Source organism: Magnolia sinica, chromosome 10 (assembly GCF_029962835.1).
Source record: "Magnolia sinica isolate HGM2019 chromosome 10, MsV1, whole genome shotgun sequence".
Classification (NCBI taxonomy): domain Eukaryota; kingdom Viridiplantae; phylum Streptophyta; class Magnoliopsida; order Magnoliales; family Magnoliaceae; genus Magnolia; species Magnolia sinica.
Genome location: NC_080582.1, coordinates 40,278,664 through 40,298,096, shown reverse-complemented (window position 1 = coordinate 40,298,096; position 19,433 = coordinate 40,278,664). Strand labels below are relative to the sequence as shown.

At 37.4% G+C, this 19,433-nt stretch overlaps 1 protein-coding gene across 4 annotated transcripts in view; it reads left to right on the top strand.

Annotated features, from left to right (window-relative positions):
* Positions 1-19,433, top strand: part of LOC131258324 (uncharacterized) — a 60,942-nt gene that overhangs the window by 19,493 nt on the left and 22,016 nt on the right. For all 4 annotated transcript variants that reach the window (XR_009178061.1, XM_058259571.1, XM_058259568.1 and 1 more), the window contains exon 6: positions 2,287-2,345. Coding sequence is in view for 3 of the 4 variants with exons in the window: in XM_058259571.1 (XP_058115554.1) it covers positions 2,287-2,345 (59 nt within the window). In the remaining variant the exon portion in view is untranslated. The remainder of the gene's footprint in view (positions 1-2,286; positions 2,346-19,433) is intronic.

The following is a 19,433-nucleotide window of genomic DNA, read 5'->3' as shown; positions in this document are numbered from 1 at the left end:
TGTTAGCCCACCGATACCGATACCGATACCGAACACCTTGGAGCTTATCCTCGATATTAGAGTAATAAAGAAGGCTGACGATGACCAGATATATAATTGAAAATCAATCAAGCAATCAACGACATGTCAACATATACATATAGTGGATGGCCCAACCACTCAGAAATCTGAAATCTTCATATACTGGACATGAATGTCAACAGAGATAGGGTAAAAGCAAGGCTTGATGTATGCTAGGCACATGGAATCCCACAAATAATGGAACCCCATCATTTTCTTAAGAAAATGGCCCAAAAATGGTGGAACTCTCAAAAACTTGCTAAAACCCCAATGATTGAGTAAGACTCATGTATGGATGGTCAATAATAGTGAATCCGACCAACCATATGGAAAAATTTCTCAGTAAACTCCCTTCGATTGGGAGAAATGACAAGAGAACTCGAAAAGGGTCCGTTTTCGACACCTTGTGGGCCCGAAACACACCTTAAACGATTCCAGAAAAATCCACAAAAATCACCATAAATCTTCTAAAATCAAGACTATCAATCCATACCCTTCTTGGACCACAAATCTGTATGGATAGTACAATTGCTGATGTCAGCCATATGGAAGCTGATGTCAACAGTCTCCAACGGCTCTGATCAAACCCACAATCAAAAGGGGATGCTCTGATACCAAGTAGATGAAAGTTGTAGGAGAATGAGATGATAGGAAGAAGAGGGGAGAGAGACGAGCAAAGTAGAAGAAAAAGGCTAGGGTTTGGTGTGTTTTATATTCTCTACAACACTCCTCTAATATATAGAGACAAAGATATGGTACTATGCAGAGTATATAGGCCACACACACACACAAATGACTATACACGTTCAATAGGTCCTGTTTAGATCTGGTAGTGCCAGATCAGACATCAGATGTGAAAAATGTCCTATAAACAATTGGAGGAGATACAGTTGAGGGAGAAGTATCTTCCACTTAATTATGAAGGGACCATCTTCTACCATCTACCACCCCACCATTCGTGCTATGTCATGGGAAATTACTGATACAACAGTGCATAGAGCAGTTATGAGTTAACTGCTTATAGCCGAGTCTCCAAATATGACACTGGACTTTCAGGAGAATTTGAATGGGGATGATGATGGTCCGTTCCTATAGTATAGATGAGGTGTATCGGATGACTGTGAAGATCCAAGAGCAGCTTAAGCAGGTCTCAGTTAGATGTAGCAGCCTGATTACTTCCTTACTCCCATCTCACGTTCGTTTGTTTGTCATTATACGATACGTGTTCCTAAGAACACTTCTCAGAGTAGTGGTAGTAATCAGTATACTGTTTACACCATTCCTAAATCCTATGAAGTTGATGATTTTGTTGATCCTCAAAGGGCGACCATATATGGGTTCAAAATCAGAGAGCTTTAGGCATTCAAGTGGAGGAGCATGACAGAGAAGGAAGACTGATGGAATCAAAGGAAGAAAAAATGTAGTAGGTGGTCTGTCAGGTCCATCGATGAGTGCTGCAATCCACATACAGGGGATCTCGCCATAGGAAGAAGTTTCAATGTGCTCGAGGAAGATGACTATGCAGCAGGTGAGGGGCCACATAGGTCACGTGGGCAGGATGCCATGGGTGCTATGGGTGTTGATCAAGTCTGCTGGATGAAGAGGGCGGGTACTGTTGGTCCGATAACAGTGTAGGCTAGATGATAAGCGGTACCCCAAAGGCAGTAATGAAGAACATATGGAAAGAGATGCATAGAAACATATCATGAAGGGGAGGCAAGATGGAAAAGTGGGGTCATAATGCAGCATGTCTTTGTGTTGACCTTCAGCACACACTGTTCATCACCAAGCGAGCCATGATCATTGTCCACATAGTACTGCGTTTTCACTGCTTTACTCAAGGGCCATCATATTCAGCCTTGGTGACAACAGGAGGTCCTCACTTGCGGGGCCTGCGGGCGAGGGCCTTTTCATATCACCAGGCAAAGTTGGCAAGAGCTTTTCATATCATCATCCGAGGTACAAGTGGTTGCATGTGATGCATCAACTAGGCAAAGTTGGCAATAGCTTTTCATATTACCATTTTTCATGGGCTCATGTAAGTTAAAATTGCCTAAACCATTCCTTTACACACTTGATAAATAGGTTTTTGCCATTTACGCAAATAATTTTTTTTTTAATTATTATTATTTGTTGCTTATATTCATGCACTCTCTAATTTTCTTTGTTCTTCATTTGATGACAAAGGTTCTCTCTCTCTCTGTTTTTTTTTTTTTTTTTTTTCAGTGCCTACCATTATCATTGCCCATGAGTTTTATGATGCTCTCCCAGTTCATCAATTTCAGGTTCGTGTTTCTTTAGTTATAAAATAGGTTTCCTCTCCTGCTTGAGTTAAATTGCCATTTACGTTCCTATTTACTTTTGAACTGAATATTAGTCTGCGAGACTGGCCTGTCTTGAGAAATGATTGAATGCCTATACTTCTTTCATCCAGTTATGATGTAGAATTTGTCATATCCAAGATTCATCACACTGTCAGCTTGACCTTTCAGCAGATCTTTGATATATCATTCCTTCCTTTTATAAGTTTTCAAGTCCACTAGAGCAGTGTTCTCAACTAGTAAAATTGACTGTCATTTCCCTTAACTTTCAGTTCTATTATTAACTTTAAAATCAAATCTGATATGTAAAAAAGCATTAGGGACATGCTGGAAACTTAAAAAAAATTAATAATCTGGATGGAGTGATAGGTTGACTTCAGCATTTCCAGTAAATTCTTATGTGTTGGCCATCAAGAAATTGACAGTGGATGAATCTTCTTGATAGTCTAAACTAATTGTTGCTTTGGCATATTATTTGGAACTCTTATTTAAATGCATTGAACAGTAGCCCACAATATATTACAGTTGAAAGTAGCAATATACCCAAGATACATGTTCTGGAGAATCAAATGACACTACTTTGTTGCTTTTGCTGTTCAAAAGAGTGAAGTTTGTGAATTTGGACTGAATTATGGTCATCTAATAAAATTTCAGGTGGAAATCGTCACCTTTCTAAAAAAAAAAGAAAAAGAAAAAAAAGAGAGAAAAGGAAAAATAAAGGATTGAATTATATTCTTGTCAATCTAGAAAACTTCATTTCCAGTCTCAGTAGGTCTTGTAGCAATGATCATAGATCCTAGACTTTCCTACGAATGATGAAACTTGGACTGATTGGGTTAGACATATAGGTTGGTCACCAAAAATCTCTCTTAAAGGACACATGTTCTTGTGGTCTATGGATGTGAGGAACTACCGAGGGGACTGATGGATTTCATGACAAAAGTGACCCCTTCTTGATTGTTGAAGGAGAAAATAAGAGAGGAAATGATGGCTAAGAGAGGAAATGATGCCATCATCTTGCTTAGTTTCTGCACATATCCTGCTCAAAGTGTGTTGAATAGTACTGTTGTTGGAACCATGAACTGACTAATGAGCAGTGGCAACAGCCTGTGCTCTGATCCATCGGGTTTGAGTCCCTGCTTGGCTCAAGTTTAGGCATGGGCCTATCATAGCAGAATTTCTTTTCAGCCCCAACTTGAGCCTGAGGACAGGCCTACTTGTGTTCTCAATGGGTAGGCCTGGGCCTGAAATCAAAGTCCTCATCACTAAATGGGCTGGGTCCAGGCTGACTTTTAGGCTTGATTAGTAACTTTGTTCGGCTTGAGCTGACCTTGATCTGGCCCAGACCTGGCTTGTTGCCAACCTAAGGAGAAATCAATTTAGGCTAAAGGGAAGGAAGAGAAAATACAGACGGGGATAAAGAACGATGGCCATTTAATAGTATGAGATGAGAGAAAAATGTAAAAAAAATCATGAGAAACAAGAGAGACAGTAAAAACAGATGAACGATGAATCAATAAAATGATGGAAAAAGAGGATTTAAGGAAAAAATGGAGAAAGATGGTAAGGAATCACCTGTAAAAGAATATTTACATTCACAACCGACCGGCTCTTGTTTCCTGACACTAATGCTGTGACAAATATTCTGAAAAGAAAAGATTTTCTGTATGGAATTATAAAGTAATGACACGAACCTTTGTCCATGTTTATATTTCGACAGTTGCATATGATTGTCCTATAATATGTGAGCTCCTTTGATCAAGGTATTTCATATTGGTAACAGTGGCCGCAACGGTCACCACCGTTACTGATACGGGTATTGGCCATAATGGCTGATATGGTGGTGTAACGACTGTTACAACCCCCATAACGGTTGAATTTTTTTTTTGCCCAAAAAATTTCTGGAAAAATATTTGGAAAATTCAAAATAATATAAATATTCCAAATACGTAATCATTTTTTTTTTTTTTTTTTTTTTTTTTTTAAATTTGAAAATGCTTAAGGTAGCATAACACAATGTTCGAAATATCGGTATCTCACAATGAATCGCACCCTTGGGATACAAATACGTATCGGTTATCGCACGGGATATATCGTTTGTATTGCATAATTTATCGCACTTTTTGGGAAACATGGAGAAACATTGGGAAAATGGTTGAATTTTTTAATGAAACTTCGGGTATTGTTAAAAATGACCTTAATACCACTTTTAAATCATAGCATCTTAAAAAAAAGTGTATGCAATAGGTTTCTTTTCTATAAGATCCTAAGCTGTGCGCTGTTTGATTGAACTATGACAACTATATTCAAATATGATGCATAAAATTTATAAATGTATCAAGACATGTACGAAAACACAACCTATAGTAGATATTAAAAAACATACCTATCAATCACCACTGTTTCCTTGAGTATAGTCCACTCGATAATTGGATCTTCTTAATTCTTGGGATCATGCTCTAAAATTATCTGGAAAAAATGGATGGACAGAGTGGATACAGAATATACACATCAAGTTGGGCCCCACGGTAGGGGCTGCACGGTCTTGGGCGAGGCCGAGGTCTCACCTAATCCGCTTTTTGCACCACACAGCGGGTAAGGAAATTTCTCGACACGTGAAATTTCCATGGGCCCCACGATGATGTATTTCTTAGATCCACACTGGCCATTCATTTTTTCATATCATTCTAGGATACGAGCCCAAAAGTAATGCATATCCAATTCTAAAGTGATGCTACCGTTGAAAACTTCCTGGGGCCACTGAAGGCTTTGATCAAGCTGATATTTGTATTTTAACTTCATCCACGTATGTGTGATCTTATGAATTAGGTCAGATGGAAAATAAGCCTCACGGTTGGCCCTAGGAAAGTTTCAACGGTAGTTTGTTCAATCCCACTGCTTTTTGTGGCATGGTCCACTTGAGCTTTGGATGTGCCTCAATTTTGGGCTCATGCTTTAGAATGATTTGTAAAAATTGATGGATAGTGTGGATCTAAAACATAAATCATTGTGGGGGCTCAGAGAAGTTCCACACGTTAAAAGTCATGTTGTGTAGCACACAATCTATTTGCAAGAGAGAAATCCAGTGTATCTTGTTAGCTTGAGTCATCGGAAATGACGTGGACCAATGAGAAGCCAAGGCGCTGGAATTTCCTGTGCCTTCAACATAGACGATCCACACTCTTCTGTTTGGTATGGTCCACATAAGATCTGGATCTGCTTCATTTTTGGCATCATGCCCTAAAATGAACTGTCAAAATAGATGGAACATGTGGATGTAAGGCATACACATCATAATGGGCCCCACAACAAGGGATCCACTGACATGAGCCACTTCACTCGAAACAATGTTCATTGACCATTAAAAACCTTTTGTGGGCCACAAATTTTTTGGATCAAGTTGATATTTGTTTTTCCTTTCATCCAAGTTTGTGTGAACTTATCAATAGGTTGGATGGTCAATAACCATTACGATGGACCTTAGGAAGTTTTCAATGGTGGGAGATCAATGACCACTGTTTCTTGTAGTGTGTTCCACTTGAAACTTGTACTGCTTCATTTTTGGGCCCCTGCCATAAAATAATCAGTCCAAATAGATGGTCGATATGCAATACATACACTGAGGTGGGCCCCAAAGAGTTTACTCACAAACACAATTTGCTTCCTCAAATCCATGCGCAACCAATTGGGTGGGACCCTGACCATGGGGCCACCTCGACATAAAATGGTGTATCTACACCGTCAATTTATTTTGACAGATCATTTTAGTGCATGGGCCGAAAAATGAGGCAGATCCAAATCTGAGGTGTACCACACCACACGAAACAGTGGTCAATGAATGGCTACCATTAAAACTTTTTGGGGGCCACAAATGTTTTGGATCAAGCTAATATTTATGTTTTCCCTTCATCTAGGCTTATCAGACCTTATGAAAAAATTGGATGACAAATAAACATCACGGTGAGCCCTAGTAAGGCTTCAATGGTGGACATCATTGCCACCACGACTTCCTGTGGTGTGGTCTACTTGAGCCTTATATCTGCCTACTATTTGGGCTCATGCCCTAAAATGACCTATCAAAATGGATGGATGGTGTGGATAAAACACATTCTTCATGGTGGGCCCTTCAGAGCCCTTGACAGGACCATCTATCTCTCATTAACGCAATTCGCGCCTGTAAAGAGGGCTAGGAAGCCATTTTTGGAAGCAGAGAGGGTTCCAGCCTTCCGAAACCCTAAAATCTCTCCCAAATCTCCAGATTTCTTTGGATTTTTTCTAATTAACTACTGAAATCACTACCATTATCAAACCATAATCTATTGGAACCAAGAAAAAAAAGGGAATCGTAGATTTTGTTTGCACTAACCTACGAACGATGCTTCGATTCGGATGGCCTACCAAATGCAGCTTCCGATCAGGGCAATCTCTTCTACATGTACCAAAATCCACCCGGTTGAAAGTTTATCTATTTTTTTTAATAAATATTTTTCCAATTTTTTCGGATATTTACGTCTTACCGACTCTCCCAACATCCTCGACCCTTTTATCGACGAATTTGGCAATCTCAAACGATATTTAACGATCTCGAACGATATTTAGCGATATTATGCGATATATCGATTGATACCAAGTATTTTGTATTTTTTTGATTTCTTAGTCTCTTCCGAAGGGTTTCGTATCGCTGGACCACAATACTGATAGTATCGGCCGATAGTATCTATATTGCGAACATTGGCATAATGCTCCACTCTTTGGTGAGAGTGTTGTATTTGGTTGTCTGGTAAATTTATGGACATAGTTATGTGTCTTTAATATTTAGACATCACAATCAACCATTAGAGCTAGAAATTGGAAAAAGAAGGCATAAATATCACTTTTTTTTTTCTTTTCGATTTTTTGAAAAAAATGGCCCCCAGAGCTTCTATTTGCCCAAATCACTTCAATCTATGGTTTTAATTTTTTTTTGAGAGATAACAATAAATTTATTAGAAAACTCGCAAAAGCAAGAAAAGAATACAATCTATGGTTTTAATCCTAAAAACTATAGTAAGAGTAGTCACAATCTGTTGTAGAATAATCGACGAAAGTTTTTGGAATGAGACAAGTGAAAAAAATGAGGAGAAAAATGGATTTAGATAGAAAAAAGGGTGGCTGTTTTTCTACTGTTACGGTCCCAGAAAACCAATTGTCCCATTTCACTCCCATATCACGTAATGGTCGCGGTCATTACCTACGTGTATTGGCCTTTATGGCCATATCGTAATGCATACAAAACACTGCCTTTGATCAATTTTATGTATCTAACCGCTTTACAGAACTGAGCAATCATTTTATTTAAATGTTAGCCAATTCATGAGCCAATCATCATGTAACTGATTATAATCCTTACACGTCGTTCCCATTTTCTTTTAATAAGCCTTTCTTTTAATGACATTAATAAAGAAAGGCTTTGGAAGGGAAATCGAATCTCTAATATAATACACAGAACGGCTTCCCCCAACTTTAGTTAGAAGGTTAAAAATATTAGCATTATAATCAAGGATAGTGACTTGTTGATGGGGACATCAAAGGACCTACTTGGGTGTACCAGAGATCGAGGCGACCACCTACATCAGTGCAACTCTCTTTTTGGATGGGAGACGAGTTCCAAATGGGGCCCGCCGGGCCATTTTGAAGACCCCACATGCATTGGACGTGCATCAAGAAGACCTTACTTTGGCATGATGTATGTAGGCTGCTTAGGAGATCATTTTAGTTATATGATTTTTATTTTGTGTCGATCCGATTGTTGGATCTTGTCGATCAGGCCATTGGGCCACCAGATCTGGGCGACTCTGATCTTGCTTCCTTTATGTTTTTTTTTTCCTCGTAATTTTTAAGATTTATTTGATGGTTGAGATTGATAATAAGTGTTTTAGTTTCCTTATTTTGTATGATGGGCCATTTCACTTAAGTGAGTGCCATAGTTGTGATTTTGTTGAAATTTTATTATAAAAGCACTCGGGGGTTCCCTTACAACTTTCTCAACCCATGAAAACCCAACCCAATCCACCTGCATTCTCTTTCCCCTTACCTATCCACACATGGACCCGCACATGCACACGTACGCATGCGTCCATACGGGCAAGCATGTGTGGGCCCCTTTTTGGTGTTTTACCTCTTTGATTCTCCTCCAAACCTACGTAATCCCTAGATCCTTTAAATCCCTAGATACCCAATTTCCAAATCTCCATCCATGAATCCAAAACACTAATGAAAATTTGATTTTTTTGTGAAACTTTCCCCAAATCAGAATTTTGCTTGCATTATTGTCTATCCATGTGGTTGTCGCAGTACCCATGCTAGATTGTAAGTCCCTACTTCCAAGTGGGTCACTCTTGAATTGTTTTATATTTTCATGCATCGCGTATGTGATAGCCTAGGATCTTCGTGTTATAAATCTAAATTTCCGAATCTATTATGTGGATATGTTTGATTTTACGTGTTGATTGCTGAAATTAATGTGTAATTGATCTCTCATCTTGCATCTTAGGATAGTTTCCATCATTCTACATCACTTGTTTAGCCTCCCGAGTAAATTATGAATCTCATCAAGAGCAAACTCTAAAGCGCTGTTTCTATTCCGTGAAAGGGTGGGAAATGAAAAAGGGTTCTGCTGTTTGTGAACAGTAAACCCATCAGAACTGCTGGGAAAGTGCGTTTCCCACACATTTCCCTTAAAATCTAGGTTTTAATTTCTCAACCTCCTATTCGGATTTGAGGTTGCCTTTCCCACCATTCTTGTTGCAAGAAGCTTTAGAAGGCACATGCCATATTTCTTTGATACTTTGCCAAATGTGATGGATGATACACTAGTACTTAGAAGTTACTTAAACATTGTATACTTTTTTTTTTTTTTTCCGGAAGATTGCAAATATATATATGTATGTATGTATGCCCGGCTATTTAGAGCATAACCCAAAAATATTCCCTCATCGCTCTTAGTTTCGAATTTTCCAAAATTTTCTCAATCACGTAATATAAAACATTTGCTTCCAAAAGTTCGAAAATATTTGACTGTGGGCTTTTTGTTAAACCATAATTCATAAACTGTTTTGTTTTTAGCTTTTCTAATATAAATACGATTTATAATATAGCATGCAGTGCTAACAGCTTCAGCTCATAAATTTTTTGGTAGATTCATGCTATTTAGCATTACACTGGCCATTTCTTGTAGAATTCTATTTTTTCTTTCAACAATTCTATTTTGTTGAGGTGTTTTTGGAGCAGAGAATTCATGATAAATTCATGATATATATATATATATATAGCCGAATGCTCAATTGCGCACTAGTTCATACGAAACTCTTGCGAACTTTTTTGAGAACTCATCATACGTGATGTGACTCCAAAATCTGAACAGTCCACATGAAGCAACACCTCATGAAACCCCCCGAGCCCAATTTTTACTTTGACCCAAAACTTTGGTGGGCCATGAAAAATGAAAACAGTTTCCGCCCTTGGTTTACATCTCTTTGCTATGGCCCACCAGAATTTTAGATCAGAGTGAAAATTTGTCCCTTGGGGTTTCACGAGATTCTGCATCTCATGGACCGTCGGATTAGACGCCCATGACACGTGTGCGTAGGTGCGCATGACTCTCTCTCTCTCTCTCTCTCTCTCTCTCTATATATATATATATATATATAAATAAAATATGCCGAAGCAACCAAAACAAACACGAGACAAAGAAGAGAGAAGAAAGCACAACTATACAACAGAGAATGCAAAACCCTGCAAAAAAACCTAAAGCTGCTGAGAAAACAACCTGAGAAAGGAGGAACCCAAAGAACCTTGAAGAAGCTATACAACTCAAACTAGCAAGCCAAACACATTACATAAACAAAGAGAAACCTAAACAACCAAAATGAGTTGCTTTCTAACACAAAATAGAGGAGACTATCGAGATGTCATTCAGCTTGATGGCTAAAGACCAATCCTTGATATCCCTTAGGACAAGATTTGACACCCGTTTGGAAGAGGACAAGATCTGACACCCTTTTGAAAACACTTGTTGTTTCCCAAATTGCCCAATGCAACCTGTCCCAACACGGTTACGTATCGACTGTGATATGTAACGGTAACGGCTGTAGCCATTACCTGATTCAGTTCTGAAATGGGGTGGTTTGGAGAAAATGGACTGTAACGTCCATTAACCCCCGTAATGCTCGAGAGGCATAACATTCGAGGCTAATTTTTTGCCTTTCCAAGATACATTTTCTCCACATTTTTCACTTTACGGCAACCAAAATCATTTAAAAATCACTCTAGTACTACTTTCGACCACTCTTAGCATAATTTTTAGGATCAAAACATTAAATCGAAGCGATTTGGACAAATTGAAGCTCCACAGGGCATTTTTTGTGGAAAAAAAATAATCGAAAATTGGTATTTAATACCCATTTTTCTTTTTGATTTATTGATTCGATGCTTCAATCTGATGTGCCATGCATAGATGATCATAATCATGTGCTTCTTAAAGATAAATGACTTCATTTTCAAAATTTTTTAATATATATATATATTATATGGAATATATTTTGCAATTTTTTTTTTTTAAAATAGGACAAATAATTATTTTTTCCTTTTGATTTACTAATTTAATGCTTGAATCTAAGGTGGTTAGTTGGGTTTGTTGAAAGGCTTTGGGGTGGATAAGTCGGAATTCCAAATTTCTCATTTTCAGTTTGCAGATGACACTCTTCTTTTTTGCGAGGCAGATGCTCAAAAGGTGGAAAATCTTTGATCGATAATCATTAGTTTTGAGGTGGTATCGAGGCTAAAAGGTCAATACTAGGAAGAGAGAGATTTTGGGGGTGGGCATTTCAAAGGACGAGGCGGCGGCCTATGCTAGGATTTTTGGATTTAGGGAGAGATTTTTTCCATCCACTTACCTTGGTCTTCCTTTATGCATTGAAAGACTAGCAAAACATTTATGGGATAAGGTGATTGAAGGATTTGATTGAAAGTTGTCTCAATGGAGGTCTCATTATCAATGAAGGGAGGTGATTAATAGGAAATATGGGGTGGAAGGGGGGTAGATGGATTAGGTCACCATCACTATATAGATCATCATATATTTGGAAATCTGTGGCGTCAATAAAAAGTAAAGTTTAGGAAGGGGTGGGATTCTATTTGGTAGATGGGAAGCAATTTAGGTTTTGGGATGATGTGTGGGTGGGAGATAAAAAATTAAATGAACTTTTTCCTTGGTTAGTGAGGGTAGCGGTTAAGGCAAATTTGATGGTAGACATATGTCTTTCCATCCAAGGAGAATGATTATTGTGTGCTCCATTTAGAAGGAATTTAGAGGATGAAGAGATTGAAGAGCACATTGGCCTTCTTGAGTTATTGTTCTCCCGAATGTGTTTAATGTGTTTCCAAGACGAGGAATCGGTGGATCATCTCTTTATCCATTACTCGTTTGCTAAAGGTTTATGGGATTTGATGCAGGACGGTCTAAACTAGAATGCATGTGTGTGAGCACAGAAATTATCCAACGAAATAAACTAAGCAAATCAATTGAAATATTCAACATTTTACATCATAGTAAAGATAATAATAAAGGAAACATGCAATGGTTGAAGACCATCATCACAATCCTGCAGTACCGTATTCAAATCATGCGTGGATTGAATCCGGCGAAGGATGAGACCTCTCGATCTTGCATGGTTTCAATCCAACAGTCAATGCAGCTTTTCTAGTCTAAGAAATCAAAGGATTTTTGGAATACGGATGATTTGAAAATCTGAGAGGGTTGGGATCAATTCTCAGATTTTCAGGGTACGGGGACTTCAAAGAATCTAATTGTAAACAGTAACAATCGAAGAATACTAGGCATAGAAAGAGAAGAAGGTTGGAGGGTTAGAAACATAATTTACAAGACGAGAAGAGATTAGGGGAAGAGAAGAAATTACCACAGAGAGAAAGGAGGCACCAGGCTTTTATAAAAAAAACATCATCCGGTTTAGGGTAGAAAATACCATATTTATAAAATTATGATAAAAAATGACTAAACTACCCCTATAACAAAATAAAATAAATTTGGTTCCTCCATATTGTCTTCTAAATCATCCTACACGTGTGTCCTCCTAATGTGGGGCTTTCAATTAATCTAGGGACACGTGCATGGTCTTCAAAATCCTCCTTGGTTGTGCCATAAACCATCATCGAGCCATAAAGATGTATTCGTCGGCCGCCTTCGTCTTTGATAAACTTTGAAGAGTCTGATGTCCTCATCAGGATTGCTTCTTCAAATTGTTTGAAGCAGCATGGGTGATGCTGGGGTTGATCGGTCGCTTCCTTCTTTCAAGGCATGGTGGGGGAAAAGGAGAAATTGGGAGGAAAGTTTGGCATCTTAGCTTGTTAGTGGGGATATGGTTCCTATGGTTAGAAAGGAATGAAAGATGTTTTAGGAACCATCAGGGGCAAGTGTTCGAGTTGTGTAGTAGGGCTAAATCACATGTAATGGAATGGCCAATATTGTCAAAAGTCAATAGTTCAATTTTCAGTCTGTTGGTGTGAGTTGTAGCTTTTTAAGTTGAAGTACACTCATATTCTTTAGGCTTTTGCCTTCCTTTAATAAAATATCAATATTAACAAAAATTATATATTTATATATATATATTTTATTTTCGAAATATTTTTTGCCATTTTTGAAAAATAGGAAAAATATAAAAAAATTCTTTTTCATTTATTGATACAATGCTTGAATATGATGTGCCATGCATAAACAATCATAATCATGTGCTTCTTTTAGATTTTTGACTCCATTTTATATTTTTAAATAATTTTTTATTTTCAGTTTAATTTCTGCCTTTTAAAAAAAATAACAAAAATATTTATTTATTGATTTAATGCTTGAATATGATCTGGCATTCATAGATGATCATATAATCATGTGCTTCTTTCAGATTATTGACCTCATTTTCTATGTTTTATATATATATATATATATTTTAAATTTTCGAATCAATTTTTGCCTTTTATAAAAAAAATAGCAAAAATAATTATTTTTTCTTTTTGATTTACTAATTCAATGCTTGAAAGATAATTATTTTTGTGCCATGGATAGATGATCATAATCATTTGCTGCTTTCAGATTATTGGCCTCATCTTATATATAATTTTTTTTTTTATATTTTTATATTTTCAGATCAATTTTTTCCTTTTTTAAAATATAACAAAAAAAATTATCTTTCAAGCATTGAATTATATATATATATTTTTAATTTTCAGATCAAATTTTGCCATTTTAAAAAAATAACAAAAAAATTATCTTTTCTTTTTTATTTACTAATTCAATGCTTGAAATATAATTATTTTTACTATTTTTTAAAAAAGGCAAAAATTGATTTGAAAATAAAAATTATATAAAAATATAAGATGGGGTTAATAATTTAAAAGGACATGGTTATGATCATCTATGCATGGCACATCATATTTAACGATCCAGATAAAAACAAGAACAAAAAAGAAATTTTTTTTTTCCTATTTAAAAAAGGCAGAAATTGATCTAAAAATAAAAAAATTATGAAAGAAATATAAAATGGCTTTAATAATATGAAAGAAACACATGATTATGATTATCTATCCATGACACATCATGTTCAAGCATTGAATTAGTAAATCAAAAAGAAAAAAAATATATATTTGTTATTTCTTAAGAAATGCAGAAATTGATATGAATATATATATATATATTATATAAAACTAGAAAATGGGGCCAATAATCTGAAAGAAGCACATGATTATATGATAATCTATTAATGGCACATCATATTCAAGTATTGAATCATAAAATAAAGATTGGAAAATAATTTTTTTTAGAGATAACAGCAATTTATTAAGAAGGCGCGCCAAGCGTGCAAAAGAATACAACCAAACTACAAAGCAAAGAAAGATGAGAGGTCTACAAATGAAATCTCCTTCATACAAAAGGTCCAACTCATTAATAGCATCTTAATCTCTCTAATAGCCTCCTAAATCGAAGGGCTTTTATTTTGAAATACCCCCCCCCCCCATTTCGATTTTTCCAAATAACCCAAAAACCCCCCAAAAGGACCAATCTCCAAAGAATCTTGCTAACTTTCCCCACTCCACCTTGATGCCATGTCCCCATAAGCTCGACAACCGAACTCGGCATGACACAAGCAACTTGGAATAGTTCGAGGAACTGCTTCCAAACTTTATGGACATAGGAACAATGAAAAGGTGGTCGACCAATTCTGCTGCTTTCATACACATGAGGCAAATATTGGGAAGAATAAGAGATCTTCTTTGTAAATTTTCGATAGTAAGAACTCACTTTTTACCACCCAAGGAGGAGCACCATAGCACCAGCAATGATACGGGAAGGAGAGATTATGAGCTGATTTGTGCATTAGCCGGTAAAAAGATTGGACCGAAAACCGGTCCAAACTATGGTTGACCCATACCAAGGAGTCATGTTCCTCAACTACAGGAGTTCTGTCCTTTAAGAGACCAAGGAGCCCTGCCATCTCCGCAATCTCGTCATCTAACAAATCCTTTATATAAGAAGGGGACCAAACAACTGCTCCACCGCAAGTGGAGTAGCGATCTTTCACCAAGACATCTTTATTCGGGGCGAGACGAGCTAAGGCAGGGAGGGAGTGGGAGAGGGGCTGGTCTTCACACCAAATATCACCCCAGAAATGGATATAGTTTCCTTTCCCCAAGGAGAAAGAGATACCCTTGCGAAACCATTCCATTGAAGACACCCCATTCCACAATCCAAGACCGGGTATAGGGAAGAGCGTTTCACTCTCCAACCATTGCTGCAAAGCCCCGCACTTGGAGGTTACTATCACCCTCCAAAGTTTTCCTTCTTCATAAAGCCATTTTGCTAAAAGGGTCATATTCATTGATTCTAATTCCTTAATGCCTGCTCCCCCTTCTGCAACTGGTTTGCAAACCTCTTTCCAATTGTCAAGATGAAACTTCTTCTTGGTTTTGAAACCTTGCCACAAGAAATCCCATCTTAATTTCTCCAATCTATCAATAATCGACTTGAAACATTTGAATAGAGACATGAAATATATCCGCATGTTGGAGAAGCCGGCCTTGGTGAGCGTTAGTCTACCTCCTAAAGATAAATTTCTCATCTTCTAGTTGGATAACTTCCTTTCAATTCTCTCAATCGCCTTGTCCTGAAAATGCAGTCCCAATGCACAGAGGCAAACCAAGGTAAGACAAAGGGAATGACCTAGTTTTGCATCCAAACACCTCCACCAATCTTGATAGTTCTTCCTTGCTTGCCTGAATGCCAAGCATTTCGCTTTTAGCGATGTTAATAGTGAGGCTTGAAGCCGCTTCAAAACATACAATAACTTTCTGAAGATTATCCACGTTCGTGTCATAGAACAAAATAGTGTTGTCTGCATATTGGAGATGGCTTATTTGAAGTCCCCCATCTATAACCTTGAAGCCTTTAAATAAGCTGACAGCCTCCCCCTTATGGAGCAATTTACTAAGGGTCTTTCCAATCACCACGAACAAGTAGGGGAAAAGAGGGTCGCCTTAACGGATGCCCCTAAAGGCTTTAAAATAACCCTTAGGGGAGCTATTGATAAGAATAGAAAAGGAAGCCGATTGAACACAGGCTCACATCCAACCTCTCCATTTGAGCCCAAAACCTAACTCGTGAATCATGTAATCGAGAAAATCCCAATTGACGTGGTCGTGGGCCTTTTCAATATCCCACTTGCAAACCCTAGTCCCCACTTTTCCTGGATCTATTTCTTGAGTAATTGCATTCGTGAGCTATCAAAGCATTGTCTAATATCTGTCTTCTCATGACAAAAGCTCCTTGGTTCTCAGAAATAATCTCGCTAAAGACACTTTGAAATCAGATCGCCGACGCTTTGGCTAGAATTTTAGCCCATAATCAAGCTTACGAGTCTGAAATCTTTGATCAAGTCCACACCTTCTTACTTGGGAATGAGGGCGATCAAAGTTGCCCCACAAGGCTCCGGTTGTAGAACTCATAAATAAAGTCCCTAATATCTGATTTCACAATATCCCAGTAAAACTTGAAAAAACATTATCGGAAAACCATTCGGGCCTGGTGCCTTGTGCCCTGTCATCAGCTTCAAAGCTGCTTTTACTGTAACTTCTTCTTCCAAAATAGGAGATTCAAGGGATCTAGCCACCTCATCTAATAATTTCGGAAACTCTAAGCTATCTTGCCATAGCCAATTCCAATCATCCGAACATAAGAGATTCTTATAAAAAGACACAATTGCCTCACAAATGACCTCCTTGCCGAAGGTAGAAAAGACATAACCACCAGATTAGTAATGTGATGATGAGGACATCCGAGCACCTTTCAAGGTATACCAGAGGAGGAGGAGATCAGCTCCAGTTTCACTTTGACTTGGTTACATGGGCCTAGGTGGGCCACATTGAAGACCCCACATGCATGATTGTGCATCTTCCAAGACCTTATAATTGGAAGACGCATGTGGGTTGCTTATTAAGGAATTTGGACCGTTGGATTGCGAGAACACGTAGATTGAACGGTTGGATAATTGTGATGTTAAATCGCATTGATTGTAGACTTTAGGATGTTTAGATTTATTTATTTTATTTAGTTGATTATTCATGTTGAATTTATTTTGATATTTAGTTGAGATTAGGGAGTCAGGAAAAAGTTTTCTTTCGTTGAGCATCTTAATGTGAGGATTTTCATCTAAAAGCGCCTTTTTGTAAAAAAATCATTGAGTGCCTTAATGTGAAGATTTTCATGTGAGAGCACCTTTTTGTTAAAAGTCCCTTTTGAGACTATAAAAGGCCTGGAAGTCCAACCCTAGCCCATTATTGAATGGTTTGAAATAAAAAAAGCTCTCTCTCTTCTTTTGAGATAGAAAGTCTCTTGTGAATGGAGATTGATGGTGTGAAGCCTAATCAATCCCCTTTGTTACTCTTTGAAAAGGTATTTTTCTCTTGACTTTCTCATCTTACCAAATCCTTCTTTTCTTCTGCAAGCCCTAAATCCCTTATGTCTTTCCTTCTAAACCTAAACCCGCTATCTCAAACACATCTGTTTTATTCCTTACTCCACCTAACCCAACCCATCACCACCAGCACCTACATGTACGGATAGGGCCATACAGCTGTACGGTCAGCCCCTTCTCTGTTTTCTTTCCTTTCTTCAATCCATCTTCCTATCCCATAAATCCTAGCTTAAAACTCTAATCCCCAATTCCCATGAAACCCTAATCCTCAATTCCATATAAAATTCTAGATTCCCACATCCCTAACCCTAGAAAGACTAAATCAGCCCCTTTGAATTATACCTAAGCCTATGCTAATTGGGGAAGTTCTACCTTTCATTGATCCTTTGAAATTTCATGTTTTATATGATTTAGTTTATTGTGGGATTGTGATATAGATTGAAATCTGAATTTTATTGTTTATTTGATTTCTTAGATTTGTGGTAGGTTAGTATATCAGTATATCTTATACTTTGAATTGCTCTTCAATCTGTCTAAAGTTTCCTTACATCATATCTAGCCTAGATCACACATCCTGCATCATGTAATTTCCCCAAGCCCTGGCACTTGCTATGCTATAAAAATACTAAGTGTTTGACCCCCTCTTTAAGCCAAAGTGCTCTCGATTGTTGCCTCCACTGAATCTCTTCTTCTTTAATGCGGGTAGCATATGTAGAGGATAACAAATCTCATCTCGTGGTCTTCAAATGAGAGTTGCCCAAATTCTCTCGTGGTCTTCAAATGATAACAAAATATACTTGCTATTTTTAAAAAAAGAAGACAAATTGATCCAAAGATAAAACTTTAAAAAAATATAAAATGGGGTCAATAATTTGAAAGAAGCATATGATTATGATAATTTGACACATCATATTCGAGCATTGAATTGGTAAATCAAAAATAAAAAAAAAACAATTATTTTGCCTATTTTTCAAATAATCTCAGCTGAGTGTACTCAACTAACTGAGAATTGAGACAAGATGTTAAGAAATTTGCTGATGAGCTCAACTCAGTTCTAACTTGGCAAGACTTGTTGAGTCGACTTGACACCACTCAGCATGACTTGAACCGTGTTACTAACTTATTTCTTTTTAAATATAAAAGGTAAAGTGAGATGGTGAGATTGAAACTTGCAACCTCAGCCAAGAGAAACAACATCTACCAGCAAGCCATGCACCTCATTTGGGTTTTATTTAGCCGATTTTCATACCTGTGCTATTCTAAATATCTATCATGAGTAAAATATTCTTCTTAGTTTAATTATTATTGAATCGAGTCATCAAGTCGACCCAACTCAATTGGATATCAAGTTGAGTTTTTGGGTTTTTAGACTGGTTCCTGGACAATCCAAATGCGGCATTAGTCAGATATATGCCGAGACTTATTACGGAAATTACAGGCTTCAGAAGTTCCACTGCCTGCATTATGTTGATATATGTCATGCTTTACGACAATTGAAACAAGCAATTCGATACACATCCTTCCCTTTCCTTTTCATGGGGGCATTGCAGTATCACTAGATGACAAGCTGGAGTGACGGTCAGGAGTTCCCTTTAGAAGTATATCGAATGCATAACTGTTCCTTGATCCTTCCTATTTAGAATCGTGCTCATTATTCATTGCGTGCTTCATAAAAAATTCCAGTAATCTTTGCGTATTTTGAAGTTTCAAATCCGATGACATCGCAGCAGGTCTAACATGGGGATTCTTAATTTTGTCCACTTCATTCCATAATCTATGAATTTCAGGAGAAAACTTTTTAGTGGACTTGGAGGCCTGCTATAATTTGTGAAAGTCCCGTTTGACCTTATAATGGACCTCTTGAGCAGTGTTGAGAGTATGGAGATGTCCTGTACCCTGCATCAACAAAGCTAAGGATCCATATCCATAACCTAGCATCGTTATCTCTCCACCTTACATACTCTTTTGCATTAGTTGTTTTAGGGAACTCCAAATGTCCCATCCCTTCCAAATGTCCCCATAGATCTCATCCTTTAAC